At 35.3% G+C, this 13,759-nt stretch overlaps 3 protein-coding genes across 5 annotated transcripts; 2 read left to right on the top strand and 1 right to left on the bottom strand.

Moving 5' to 3' along the window:
* The first annotated feature begins 1,641 nt into the window (after positions 1–1,641).
* Positions 1,642–4,516, top strand: LOC108776550 (serine/threonine-protein kinase Chk2). Its single transcript, XM_018543202.1, has 7 exons — positions 1,642–1,930; positions 2,059–2,334; positions 2,410–2,666; positions 2,742–2,945; positions 3,037–3,210; positions 3,939–4,097; positions 4,165–4,516. Exons 1-7 carry the CDS (start codon positions 1,780–1,782, stop codon positions 4,354–4,356), a joined length of 1,413 nt encoding a protein of 470 aa, XP_018398704.1. The 5' UTR covers positions 1,642–1,779; the 3' UTR covers positions 4,357–4,516.
* A 550-nt stretch (positions 4,517–5,066) lies between these two features.
* LOC108776546 (succinate dehydrogenase [ubiquinone] iron-sulfur subunit) lies at positions 5,067–7,174 on the bottom strand. Its single transcript, XM_018543198.1, has 5 exons — positions 6,897–7,174; positions 6,287–6,537; positions 5,651–5,948; positions 5,445–5,567; positions 5,067–5,323 (listed from the first exon to the last, which is right to left on the bottom strand). The coding sequence occupies exons 1-5, from the start codon at positions 7,065–7,067 to the stop codon at positions 5,186–5,188; spliced, it is 981 nt and encodes a 326-aa protein (XP_018398700.1). The 5' UTR covers positions 7,068–7,174; the 3' UTR covers positions 5,067–5,185.
* Positions 7,175–8,377: 1,203 nt separating this feature from the next.
* Gart (trifunctional purine biosynthetic protein adenosine-3 Gart) lies at positions 8,378–13,720 on the top strand. Of its 3 annotated transcripts, XM_018543182.1 has the most exons (17): positions 8,378–8,448; positions 8,591–8,671; positions 8,748–8,837; positions 8,910–9,157; positions 9,221–9,420; positions 9,497–9,691; positions 9,767–9,897; positions 9,992–10,202; positions 10,273–10,408; positions 10,480–10,702; positions 10,782–10,976; positions 11,128–11,383; positions 11,475–11,678; positions 11,790–11,936; positions 12,009–12,277; positions 12,366–12,623; positions 13,488–13,720. In XM_018543182.1, exons 2-17 carry the CDS (start codon positions 8,591–8,593, stop codon positions 13,668–13,670), a joined length of 3,027 nt encoding a protein of 1,008 aa, XP_018398684.1. In that variant the 5' UTR covers positions 8,378–8,448; the 3' UTR covers positions 13,671–13,720. The 3 variants fall into 3 exon arrangements, with proteins under 3 accessions (XP_018398684.1, XP_018398686.1, XP_018398687.1); XM_018543184.1 differs by lacking the exons at positions 11,128–11,383; positions 11,475–11,678; positions 11,790–11,936; ... (1 more) ...; positions 12,366–12,623; positions 13,488–13,720 and having other exon boundaries at positions 10,786–10,895; XM_018543185.1 differs by lacking the exons at positions 10,782–10,976; positions 11,128–11,383; positions 11,475–11,678; ... (2 more) ...; positions 12,366–12,623; positions 13,488–13,720 and having other exon boundaries at positions 10,493–10,573.
* The last annotated feature ends 39 nt before the right edge of the window (positions 13,721–13,759 follow it).

Here is a 13,759-nt window from a genome sequence, read left to right as displayed (position 1 = left end):
TAGCGAATTTTTTACTGGAGTTACCGACGGAACGCTCATTTCGTATTTCCCATGCCAGAGAGAAAATTATTTTCGTGTTTGCAATGTCCTAATCATACTAACACACAATAAGAAAGATTTTTATATATCAGATATATTAAGCCATCCCAATTAGCATACCATATTTAAGAAACATTTTTTAAATGTTTATTCAATGATTTTACAACTATTTTACATTAAATAAATATTTAAAAAATATTTTTTAAATATGGTATGCTGATTGGGATATAGCAAGACAATGACACAAATATCTATCAAGTTAGAAAGACTGCGTTATTATCTTTGGATAAAAAACTACGTGATTTCCTCGATGACATAACATTATTATTACCAAACTAATATATGTATGACTTATTGAATTTGCTTGTGATGAAATATGCAATACCTAGTTTCGGATATATATGAGAGCGCACCGACTTTTCAATATTATTTTTCTTCGAGCATTCATTTAAACCTGAAGTTAGTCACGAGCACTGCCCGATGGACAGACATCGCGACCGTTAAATCGACATGAAAAGTGATCTAAAAGTTATGCGGAATGCACCCTCTATAGGTGTTTTAAGCCTTAAAATCTATAAGAAATTAACTAATTGTAGTCGAATTTGAAGAAAATAATTGAGTCTGTGCTTCAAACACGCCCATGAATTCGACATTATTTTTTAAAATACTGGCAACACTGCAGTTATCAACTTCAAATTTTATTTTTACACGTAAACCGCGAATTGTGATAAGTATTTCGCATAGCGGATTATTATTAATTGTAACGGAGAGAACGAGATTATATCATTGCGTACCATCGCAATCATGCACTACGTGTACATTCAATACGAGAATCGTAAAGGAAGTTGTAAAAGCAACCGCGATTAGCAAATTTGATTCAAAGAATTTCGACACGACGAAAAAGTACAAGGTTCAGGATGACAAAGAAAAATGTCGTGAAGCAGTTATTTAATTCTTTCTATTGCAAGTAAATATGACGTTATTGTTTATACTATATACATTTTCTTACCATATTATATGATACATTAAAATTAGCGTTATTTCTTTTCGTATTCTATCCGATTCTATCGATTTTTTAAAGCAGGGATACGATTTAAGTGTATATAACCTCATATTCAAGCGATATATAGGATATAGCAGAACAAGAAATGTACGTAACGTTTTTTACCTAATGTATGTAATATTTTAATTGGAATTAAAAATCTGTTTTATTGACATATATCGATTAAGTTTGGAACCGGCATTCTTCAGGCCGAAATCACACGATGCGGAATAGAGAGTGCGTCATTGAAGCAACCAATCAGCGCTATTCCGCATTTTGCTTTGTAGCACTGATTGGTTGCTTTAAATGACGCACTCTCTATTCCGCAGTTTTATTCCGTACCGTTTCGGCCCATTTCGGCCTCACAATTCTTCGAGAACCACGTGATCGTACGAGGCGGCGTGGTCCATCTATCTATTGTTTACGCGGTTCACACGAGGGTTGCATCATTGTTAATTATTGAAAGTTAAGGATACGCAGTGCGTTTCATCTTTCATTCGACATAAAGTTGTTCGCGATTAAGCTTTGTTCAAAGAACGATCATTGTCGCGATCTCGGATAATCGACCTTTCACTGATCGGCGAGTTTACAGCGATGGGTTAACACGTTGGCAGTGGTTAGCAGTTGCCATTCTCGCGTCCTCGTATGAAACATTTTTTTATTAATTCTTTGGATAGCTATCTCACGACTAAGTGAAAATGACGTCACAAGAGCTTCCCGCTAGTCTGCCCGATACGCAGAACGCGGATGCTATATTGACACAATCACAGGAAGTATCGAGAAGCCAGCAGCCAACGATGACTGTTTGGGGAAGACTATGTCCTAGAAGGCCATTCCTGCGAAGTCTGGGTAAGAGCTTGCCTCTTGCATCAGTAGAAACTTCACTTATAGTGTAATTCTTCGAGATTAATTCAAGTTAGAGCTCTAGAATTTAAATTAGGCAAATAATTATGATAAAACTTTTTGTTTTATTTCAGAAATGGTCAGAGATGATGTTTACACCTTGGGACGCTCCCCGGGCTGTGACATTTGTATAACTACAAGAGAATTGTCAATAAAGCAACTGTCTGTTGTTAGTAAAGTACACTTTCGCATATACAGGGAACGTGTTAGTAACATGAATGAGACAGTAGTATACCTGGAAGATTTAAGCCGCAATGGAACTTATGTTAATCAAGAATTGGTTGGTCATGGAAAACGTGTCATCATTGGAAATAATTCTGAGATAGCCTTAGCCAGGAGTTTCTTCTCATGTATCTATTATATATTAAAGTACAATGTATAAATTATTGCTAATGATAAAAAAAAATTAATCTATTAAATTGCAGTTTATATATTTATGGGTGTAAATGCACTTGAGATTAATTGTGAGTTACCACTGGAGCTGAAACAAAGGTATGTAATTGGCCGTAAATTAGGAACTGGTGCCTGTGGCGAAGTAAGGCTACTATTTAAGAAGGATGGTTCTGAAACATTTGCTATCAAAATTATACAAAAAAATTATTTTAATATTGGAACTGGGAACATTCTCAATAATCCAGAGAATGTTCGAAACGAAGTTGAAATATTAAGAAAATTGAAACATGTAAGTTCATACATATTTGCAACATCTCCCTTGTATTGTGGTAGTTTTTAATAGAGTTTTGAATTTTTGTTTCAGCCTTGTATAATTCCTTTGAAGGATATTTTTGACACGACCGAAATTATGTACATTATTCTTGAATTAATGGAGGGTGGCGAGCTCTTTGACAGAATAAGAAGCAAAGGGAATTTATCTGAATCGTGTGCAAAACTGATATTTTATCAAGTTGTACACGCTGTTCATTATCTCCACAAACAGGGAATTACACACAGAGATCTGAAGGTAATTTTAATTAAGGAATTTAAAATATTAGCTGTATGTTCAATGTACAACTAATATCAATATTATATCATTACATAAATAAAATTTGCAGCCAGAGAATATACTGCTGAAAGACAATTCAGAAAATCCTTTGGTCAAAGTATCAGATTTTGGTATGTCAAAATTCGTAGATGCTCAAACAATGATGAGAACATTCTGTGGGACTCCTATGTATGTTGCTCCTGAGATTTTGGCAACTAATGGACGCAGTCCTTACACAAATCAAGTGAGTATTTATATTATACAGGACAGGCACAAATATTCCAGCAAAACTCTGAGATTTTATAGGAAATTTTAATTCTCTAAACCAAATTTCTATAAACATAATGTTAAAAAATGCTTTTTTAAAAGTTGGAATTCAAAAGTTGAGAATTAAATTATCTTTTAGAGATAAGATCAAAATGATTTTTATATATTCTATTTCTATTAGTTGAGATAATCAATTTCAAATATATAAAAAAGTTTTTAACAAAGTTTTTACACTATAATATCCTGGAATTTTGGGACATTTAGATTTTTGATTCTTAAAATCACAACTTTGTCCAAGACTTGGTGGATTAAAGAATGTTTATACAATATTTTAAATAATTAAGTTATCCTTTTTAAGTAAAGCATTAGCAAATGATCTTTGATCTTTGTCATAAACAGAGTCTTGGATTTGTTTTTAAAATTTATTCCTGATGAGATTTTAATAACAATATATATAATAAATATGTTATTTATTATTAAATGAATATTATTTAATAATTATAACAAATATTCTTCTTGAATATACGAGCTTGCAGGACTAGGAATTAAACTTGGATCTTTTTTTTTAACTGTTTTACGACTAAGCTATTCTACATCTCGAAAAATAATTATGGCCGTTTGGATATATATTTTCAGTACAATCAGTATATATCTGAACACGGCTTATGCAGATAAATCGTTTTTATATCACTGGAATTCTTTTAGGTTGACGTATGGAGTTTAGGAGTGATATTATATGTCAGTTTAAGTGGCAGAGTTCCTTTTACAAATAATAATGCTAGTTTAGCGGATCAAATTAAAGGTGGAATGTATCATTTTCGATTACCGCCTTTTCAACGAGTATCGCAGGATGCTATACATTTGGTAAGTAGTAATGTCTACATTTATTAAGTGTGATTGATTATGCAGTTAACAAAATATTGTATTCTAGATTAAATGTATGATGACAGTGGAACCGAAAAAACGTATAAGAATACCACAGGTCTTATTACATCCATGGTTACGTGACATAAATATGCAAAGAGAAGTCAACAAACTGATGTCCGGTTATAATGGGGATAATGACGAGAATTTATCACCTCCAAATATTCATCCGAATAAACGTCCTCGGCTTATGCTTTGAAAAAAAAAAAGAAAAAAAACAGAATATAAAGAATATCTCATTTCGCGAGTAAGAAATAGAGGAATATCTAGTATCCTCTCGATAGATCTGATATACTTTTCATTAACGTTGTGATACATGTATACATTACCCACTTATTAGAATAATTTTCATTCAAAAAGCGGGCATTTATATAATAACTTTTAATAAATTCACAACATATATCGGAAAACTATTAAGTTTATGAAATAAATTTAGATCTCTTGAAGACTTTAATGGTACAAACATAGTACAACAAGTAGAAATAATATTTTTTTCACTTAATTGCAATTAAGTATACTTGACGATTAACTCAGTATTAAAAAATCAAGGAATAGATACATAAGATTTATATAAATACTCTGTGATAAGATACGTATAGAATACTTTGCACAATATATTATTTTTTGACTTTGTATCTCAATTTGATGAGTACAAGAATTTGTGATTTAACTTACGACATACAGTATGTATTTGTGATGTACGAGATAAGTAAAATGCTCTATAAAGGCTATTAATATTAAAGTGCCAATTTATAGCTTTATGTACTTTAATTAGAAAATTTAGAATGTTTTTCAAGGATATAACAATGCTAATAAAAAGAGACTAAGACTGCCTTACGTTTAATGCCAAATGTGCAAAGAAAATGTAAGCTTAATTTATCTTGTGCATTTAATTATCGATACGTGTTTATCACCTGTTGTACAAAATTAAACTTAATATTCAATTATACTAAGTTCTTTATTGAAAATGATGGACCTTATACAATAAAGAGGAACTTCTCGCGAACTATGTCCTACTTTTTTTTTTTTTATTCCTTTTTGCTTAAATATTGCTCCTCACTTTGGCAGGCATTCGGAAGCGTTGTCTCAAGATCTGGTTTCTCTTTGTTCGTAAGCCCAGCCAACAAACGTTTTAATTGCGCTATTGCTTTTCCTGGATTCAGACCCTATTGAATACACAGCGATATCATGTGACGATTAAAATTAAAATCTAGACTTTGTCTCTTGAAGGAACTAAACTTTTTTTTTGCAGGAAAAAAATAGTGAATAATGTCGTTTAAGATTCACCTTTGGACATGTCTTTGTGCAATTGAAGATCGTGTGGCATCGATATACCGAATAGAAGTCTCGTAATTTTGCCAATCTTTCTTTATGTGCCATGTCCCGCGAGTCTATCACCCACCTGTACGCCTAGCGATGTAACCAAATGGATATACATGTAAATAATGATGTATCTTTGTTTCGTTTGCCATAGAAAAATGTCGATTTGTTACCTGCAGTAGCACCGCAGGTCCCAGGTACTTATCGCCTAGCCACCAGTAAGGAGGACACGAAAACGTACAACATGCGCACATTATGCATTCATATAAGCCATCGAGCTTCCGCCTGTCCCTTGGACTTTGCAAAATTTGCCGCATACCGAGAAAGTCGTCCTCACCCGGTCGCTTTAGATAGGGATCGATTTTCTGGAATTGTCCTAAGAACTGTTCCATATCCGGTATTAAGTCTCGAATCACATACGCATGCGGTAGAGGATAGATTATCAGTGGCTGCAGAGATTCTTTTACTTTTCTGAAAATTTTAAGCAGTTTCAATAGCAACGTTAACGTGATTTAAGGAAAGGTTTCTCTTTGAAGTAAGTTTTATCTCGAGAAGGCTAGAAAAATAACTATGTAAACACGAATATAATTAACACGACCATTTCAAATTCCAGACATTTAGACTTCCAAGTATCCAAAGTGTTCCAATCATCTAAACATTAAAATTATTCACATTCCGAAATCCTAAACATCCGGACCAGGCTACCAAAGCTACATCAAGTTTTTTTAAGGATCAATTCCGAAGAACTCAATTATTCTTATCGCCTGATTTACCGACGTTAAAAAATTTATGGTTGAACGACGAGTTACGTTATGCAAGCCAAGGTATTCACGCCGTTTATGTTCATCCCGCAACATCCGCAGATGCCTTCGCGACAGGACTTCCGGAAGGACAATGTTGGATCGTGTTGCGCCTTGATAAACGTCAATACGTCCAGTACCATTGTGCCGCATTTGTTCAGATCCACGCTGAACTGTTGCATGTACGGCTTGACTTTCGGCGTTTCTGGATTCCATCGATATACACGTACAATTTGTAGTCTCGGCTCAACTTTTGCTTCCTACAAAAGATCAGTAAATAATAATCGCATCCAAACATAGTGTATGTATATATGTTGTATGATCTTTCAATTCTTTCAAAAACTTTATAATCGGAGACATTCTTTTCTCATGTTGTAATATATTGTACTCGAAGAGAAAACTTGTATCAAAATTTGTTCTCTTTGTAGAAAAAATTTTATATCAGTTTAAATATAGAAAGTACATAACTACAAAAAACAGATATTTAAATAATACAAAGAAAAAGCTACAACTTGTTAACGTTAGCAAAAAGATGTATAGCACATTGTTGTAGTAACTCGTTTCATGTCGGAGACGAAGGAAAATTCTCGCGCTTTCTCTCAAGTGCGGGATGACTAACTTTCGAAGGCGTTTTGCACGCAGCAATGCCTGCGATTTCCGCCGCTACCGCTTTGTTCGCCTCTGTTTGCGTTTTCTTGGCCGATGTTGACAACCTCGATTCGCAAATGCGTGCGAGTCCCCGCGACCAGAAGCGGCTCGTGGATGCTATTCTGCTTACGGCAGCATACATGACCCACCCCCTGTCGAGTGACCTGTCGTCGCCCCCACGCCCGTACAATATTATCTCGAGGACGATGTCTTCGTGATGTCACGTCGCACTATTTCAATCATTACGTCTCGTCGCGGTCGCATTTATCTCGGACTCGTCAAACGTCACACGAACAAAATATCATCGAGAACGAACTTCACGAACAGTCTGCGACGGTTTATGTCAAATTTATGTCATCGATTCATAAGACATCTTCGATAGTTTAAAGTTGGCTTTAGACGATAGAACTTGGGCCAAATTTTAGCCTACAGTTCTGTTTATAATTTTATGCCATGTACTTTCTATTTGTTGGTATCTTCACAGATTTTTAATATTTTTATGCAAGAAGTATATACAATATATCCATAGATTTTTATAAGAAGTCGGTATGCTGATTAATATATATTTCAATGTTTTTGTGTTACACACGGCACATGAAATAATAAATAATTTTGTTTTTATCAATTTTATTTATTGATATATTTTTTGCAAAACGCAAAGCGCACATTCTTATCGTTTGTTTACAAAATGATTTCTTTGTTTGTTTGATTTTTTTTTAATTCAGTTGATTCCACGTTGAAATTCTTGTCAGGAATCGATCGACCGTTGCAGTTATTTTTGATTTAACAGAATGTAAATTACATTACGTTATTTGTCATGGTGCAAACAAGTTACAATAATCGCGATAAGAGTGACGCGCTTGACCTTATGATCATCAAATAATTTCGAAATAACTTTATTGAGGAATATCTAACGAAGTTTCCGTATCGCAATGTGACATACATCCGTTTGGAAATTTATAGAATAACATATCGAAGCTATTGTTTACGCAATTATTTCGAATAATCTCGGAGCGCTGGAAATTATTGAACGTCTGTCAAGCTGTTTAAAATTTAAAAAATAGCAATAGTAGAAAGCAACGAAAATAGTACAAGCATTAACATTGTTCAAAACTATTTTATCTCTACCGCGTGCGTTTATTTGTCATTACAATATAATAATGATATAAACGACGTTCTCATCGACTGTTTAAATTGCCTGCTGAAAGGTCGTCGGGTCATCGCGCGAGCGATATACGAGAGAGTTATTATAGATTAACTCCTACAAAGAGTGAGAGATCAAGCCGGTCTTTCGTTGCGTAAAATGCGATTGGCGGGTATAGGCATACGTCGTTAGTCATCGTTGTGTTGCCGTTGCGCCGACAACGAATCACGCCAACCACCTGTGGCATCCCACGTTTCATTCGCAGGCACAAACAGCGAGTTATCCAGGAGGGAAGCCGTCGGCAGTTTCTCGTAATTGACCGCTGTAAACAACGAATAATTAACAGCTAGTGTTTGCAGAGATTACAAATTGGAGCAAGGTGAGTGACGACGAAGGATGGTTTTATTCTGAAATTATTAAATTTGGAGATTACGAATGTCATCGATATTTTATAATTCTAAATAAACCATGCCACTCTCGTGATCATCATCGTTTTGAGAAAACAACGTTGAAAATTACAGATGACACAGTGCACGGTCCTGGTGATTGGTAGCGGTGGTAGAGAACATGCCATTTGTTGGAAGTTGTCTCAGTCGCCGTGTGTAAGTTAAAAATTAACAATAAATAACAACGAAATGGACAGAGATTATAATACAGTGTACTTTCTGTTTGGTATAGGTGAAGGAGATCTTGGTCGCTCCTGGAAATACTGGCATCAAAGAAGTGGATAAAGTGCAATTAGTTGATTTGAATGTCAAGAATACTAAGGTATACGTAATGTCACTCTGTAATTTTTTCTTGGATCAGTCATGTGATGTTAATTATACCATTTTTTTGTAGGAAGTTGCCAAATGGAGCAAACATAATAATGTTAATTTAGTAGTAGTGGGACCAGAAGACCCCTTGGCTCAAGGTTTAGCAGATGATCTAAAAGACGTGGGAGTAAAATGTTTTGGACCCCAAAAAAAAGCAGCCCAGATTGAAGCCAATAAAGATTGGGCAAAACAATTTATGGACAGAAATCATATTCCTACTGCTAGGTGGCAAGGCTTTACCTCTGCTGTGGATGCAAAGAATTTTATCAAAAGGTATAAGAAATTTTTTATTGAGGAAAATGACATGAAAGCTTATATACTCTTTTTTTGTCATAGTGCTCCCTTTAAGGCACTTGTGGTGAAAGCTTCAGGTTTAGCAGCTGGTAAAGGTGTAGTAGTGGCAAAAAATCAGCAGGAAGCTTGTCACGCGATAGACGAAATGTTAAATGACAAAAAATTTGGAGCTGCTGGTGAGACTGTAGTTGTTGAGGAACTTTTGGAAGGTGAAGAAGTATCTGTTCTTGCATTTACAGATGGTAAACAAGATTGTCCTTATATTACCTGAATTGTTTTTTTAATAGAAACAAAAATTTAAAGTTTGTTGACGTTTAGGTAAGACTGTCGTACCTATGATGCCTGCACAGGACCACAAGAGAATCTTTAACGGAGATCTCGGTCCAAACACTGGTGGAATGGGAGCATATTGCCCATGTCCACTGTTAAGTGAAACAGAATACGAACAGGTGAAAATAAATGTTCTTCAGAAAGCTGTTGATGGACTTAGAAAGGAGAACATCCCGTTTGTAGGTTTGTAATTTTTTTACTGACAATGAATAATGTTAAATCATGTATAAGTACGTATTATTTATATGAAACTTGCAGGAGTATTATATGCCGGTTTAATGCTGACTGAAAACGGCCCGAAAGTCTTGGAGTTCAATTGCAGGTTCGGCGATCCCGAGACTGAAGTAGTATTACCGCTCTTGGCATCAGATTTGTTTACAATTATGAAGGTACAATTGATTTTTAGAAGATATTCATACAAAGATTTTATCTGCGATATATGATATGTGTTTGATATATTTAGTATGATTATACATATTATAGGCTTGTTGCGACGGAACTTTAAGCTCGTCTCTCGTTTCCTGGCGCGAAAACGTATCCGCTGTGGGTGTGATTTTAGCATCTCGAGGCTATCCAGCATCTTCATCCAAAGGTCAAATTATAACAGGCATTGATGAAGTGGCACGTAAACGAGATTATTTTGTCTTTCACAGCGGCACGGCTGTTTCATCAGAAGGCGAATTAATAACCAACGGTAAAAAGCGGCAAAATAAAGGATATGTAAACAACTGTCTAAGTTGCTAATTATAATGGCATATTTATAGGTGGAAGAGTTCTTATCACCGTCAGTATCGCGTCAACCTTGGCAATGGCAGCAGCTAGAGCTACCCAAGCTGCTGACTATATATCGTTCGATGGAAAGCAATTTAGAACAGACATCGCACATAAAGGAATCGCCAGGTATAATGATTGATTTGCACACAGATCAATAAAATAATACCTCGCACAAGATTAACAATTAAACGTTCCAGATCTATTTTGCAGAGAGGACATTTAACTTATGAAAGTAGTGGCGTAAGTATCGACGCTGGTGATCATCTTGTATCCGCTATTAAACCAGCTACTTGCTCCACAAAACGCGCTGGCACTGTGGGTGCCATAGGCGGGTTCGGTGGCCTTTTTGATGTAAAAGCCGCAGGTTACAACGATCCTATTCTTGTGTCAGGCACTGATGGTGTTGGTACCAAATTAAAGGTGAATATCAAGTTAAAGTTTTTCTACCTTCAAAGAAAATTATTAGAACCAGCCTGTTTATGAACAATTTTTTTCTTAGATAGCAATTGAATGTAAGAAGCACGATACAGTGGGCATAGACTTGGTAGCTATGTGCGTGAACGATATCCTCGCACACAACGCGGAGCCGCTGTTTTTCTTGGATTACTTCGCTTGTGGCAAACTCGACGTTGAAGTAGCTACGAAGGTCATAAATGGGATTACTGAAGGTTGCAAGCAAGCAGGATGTTCCTTGGTAAAGTGTTTATTATATAACTTAAAAATCTTTTTCAAGACCAGAATAAAGCAATATATATTGCCTGATAAATATATTTACACACTAATAACTGCAGATATAGGCAATTTACTTATATTTTAGTTGATCAAGTATGAATTAACATTTTTAGATTGGAGGAGAAACTGCTGAGATGCCAGACATGTATCCCGAAGGAGAATACGATTTAGCAGGCTTTGCAGTAGGTGCACTCGAAAAAGGCAATTTGCTACCACGCGTGAATGACATTAAGGAGGGTGATGTGATAATCGGTCTTCCATCAAGCGGCGTGCACAGCAATGGTTTCAGCTTGGTGCGAAAAGTTTTGAAACTCGCAGATAAGAAATTTTCAGACGTTGCACCTTTCTCAAAGAATAACCGAACGATTGGTATGAAATGTTTTCTAAATTAAGCTGCTTTCAATAATATTAAGATGACACGCGGATTATAAAAAAATATGAGAATAATGTAATATTATAGGTGAAGAACTGTTGGAACCAACTAAGATTTATGTAAAAAGCGTTATTCCTACCTTGCGAACTAATCTGGTAAAAGGATTCGCGCACATAACTGGTGGAGGTCTTACTGAAAATATTCCTAGAATTTTACCTGAGAATTTAGATGTAACGTTAGACGCGGAAAAGTGGAATGTTTTGCCAATATTTAGCTGGTTAGCAGCCATTGGTAAGTATATTTGTCCACAGTTTTTTGTATTTCTATTTCTAAAAGTCGCAAATATATCAAGTAATTTACGTAAATGTTAATCGATGTATAATGCTATTTATTGTTACATAGGTGGAATTAATAAATACGAGCTGTTAAGAACATTTAACTGTGGAATCGGTGCGGTCTTGATATGTTCCGAGAAAGACAAGACTGAAATTTTAACTAAACTAAAAAACGAAAGCCCTGTGGTTATCGGAAGCGTTAATAGACACTGCGGTAATTATATAAATATAATTAACAAAATTAATTACATCAATTTATACATTCGTGTTAATTACGTTAACGCAGATGGACAGGCTAGAGTGCACGTAGAGAACTTTGAAAAAGTTTTCGAACCGGAAATGAAACAATATGTTCCAAACTTGGTTGCAACACTGAGTAAGCCTCTTAAGAGAGTAGGTGTCCTAATATCAGGTAGCGGCACAAATCTTCAGTCATTAATTAACGCTACTCAAGATCCGTCTCAGCACATTGGAGCGGAAATAGTTCTGGTGATTTCCAATAAGCCTGGCGTTGAGGGATTAAAACGTGCTGAGAGAGCTGGTATTAAGACAGTGGTAATTAATACAAATTTATATATAGTTACAAATGGAAAGGTAAACATGGATCTATTTTTTCTATAATTTTTTCTTGTTTAATTCATAGGTAATTAAACACACCGATTATCCAAGCCGCGAGACCTTCGATGCAGCCATGAATGTAGAACTTCACGCTGCCGGTGTTGAAATAGTATGCTTGGCTGGCTTTATGCGAATTCTTTCAGAACAGTTTGTGAAGCACTGGAAAGGAGCTTTGTTAAATATACATCCCTCATTGTTGCCATCTTTTAAGGGTGCTAACGCACACAAGGATGTTTTAGCAGCGCGTGTGCGTGTGTCGGGTTGCACTGTGCACTTTGTTGAGGTAGGCAATCAAAGGTCGCGTTCAGTAGACTCAACAGTTTTACAACTGTTTTATAATTCTTCACTGAGATAGGATTATTCCTTTAGATCTAAAAGTATAATATAATTTATATAATCAACGAGACGATTCATAAAACGGTTGCAAAACTGTTGAGTCTGCTGAACGCAGCCAAAAAGATTGAATTTTTTCTTGTTAAATCAGACTAAATGAGAAGATAACTGTAGCATTTTTACTCGAGGGGGCTGGATGGTTTAAAGAGTCAAAAAATCATTCAGCGAGAGCAATAAAAACCAAAAGAAATGAGATGATACAGTAGCCTTGTTTAAGATCAATAACAATATCTTCTTCACTGCTATGTATTTTATTTGCTGATGCTGTCATGAACTCCGATTCTTTTAATAAAAATTGATTTCCTTGAAATTTTCTTTTGCACACACGAGATCGCGAAGTAGGAAAATCGTAACTTCCTTTTTGTTTCGCACTCATTTTTACGTTCTACGTTTTACGTTCGCACTCTTCGAAGACTTCACTGCTGAAAAGTGACTCTTGAGCCAGTTTGAATCTAGAAAAAAAAAACAGAAATAGGGCAGATATTTCTTTGTTTGAAGAAATAACAGCCGTACGGCGCGCCGCGGGAGATCGAACTCAAACGCGCCTAATTTTTACCTGTACACCATTTCAATAAATCGTGAATAACTCCGTTATCTTACGTTATTTCTATAAACAGCTTTGGCAACATATTTTCAAGACAATCAACTTTCCAAAAATAAAATTTAAAAAAATTGATTTTTATGACCCTCTAAACCACCCAGCTCCCCTTAATGAATCATTATTATCATAATCTCTTCTTCCTTTTTCAACTAGGTTGACATAGATTCAGGAGCTATCATTGAGCAAGAAGCGGTGCCCGTGTTCCCAAATGATACTGAGAAAATTTTGCAAGAACGTGTAAAGACTGCAGAGCATCAAGCTTATCCTCGTGCCTTAAAACATCTGGCGACTGGTCGTATAAAATTGAAAGAAGATGGCACTCTTCATTGGAATTAGAGATCATATGTACATATATACACAACGGGTTTATAAAATATAGAAGTTATATTTTTTGTACTATTATATCTAAATCTCATTATTTACAT

The sequence above is a fragment of the Cyphomyrmex costatus genome, unplaced genomic scaffold (genome assembly GCF_001594065.2).
Source record: "Cyphomyrmex costatus isolate MS0001 unplaced genomic scaffold, Ccosl1.0 scaffold361, whole genome shotgun sequence".
Lineage (NCBI taxonomy): Eukaryota > Metazoa > Arthropoda > Insecta > Hymenoptera > Formicidae > Cyphomyrmex > Cyphomyrmex costatus.
This window is presented reverse-complemented; position numbering and strand designations above follow the sequence as displayed.

What these genes read in the sequence shown, in the direction of transcription:
- LOC108776550 (XM_018543202.1), top strand. Translation starts at nt 1,780, where the DNA reads ATGACGTCACAAGAGCTTCCCGCTAGTCTGCCCGATACGCAGAACGCG. An exon ending in TTACACACAGAGATCTGAAG is followed by an intron (nt 2,946 to 3,036) that starts GTAATTTTAATT and finishes TAAAATTTGCAG; the next exon opens with CCAGAGAATATACTGCTGAA. An exon ending in CGCAGGATGCTATACATTTG is followed by an intron (nt 4,098 to 4,164) that starts GTAAGTAGTAAT and finishes ATTGTATTCTAG; the next exon opens with ATTAAATGTATGATGACAGT.
- LOC108776546 (XM_018543198.1), bottom strand. Translation starts at nt 7,067, where the DNA reads ATGTATGCTGCCGTAAGCAGAATAGCATCCACGAGCCGCTTCTGGTCG. An exon ending in GACCTGCGGTGCTACTGCAG is followed by an intron (nt 5,568 to 5,650) that starts GTAACAAATCGA and finishes TTACATCGCTAG; the next exon opens with GCGTACAGGTGGGTGATAGA. An exon ending in GCACAAAGACATGTCCAAAG is followed by an intron (nt 5,324 to 5,444) that starts GTGAATCTTAAA and finishes TGTATTCAATAG; the next exon opens with GGTCTGAATCCAGGAAAAGC.
- Gart (XM_018543182.1), top strand. Translation starts at nt 8,591, where the DNA reads ATGACACAGTGCACGGTCCTGGTGATTGGTAGCGGTGGTAGAGAACAT. An exon ending in TGAATGTCAAGAATACTAAG is followed by an intron (nt 8,838 to 8,909) that starts GTATACGTAATG and finishes ATTTTTTTGTAG; the next exon opens with GAAGTTGCCAAATGGAGCAA. An exon ending in AGGCGAATTAATAACCAACG is followed by an intron (nt 10,203 to 10,272) that starts GTAAAAAGCGGC and finishes GCATATTTATAG; the next exon opens with GTGGAAGAGTTCTTATCACC.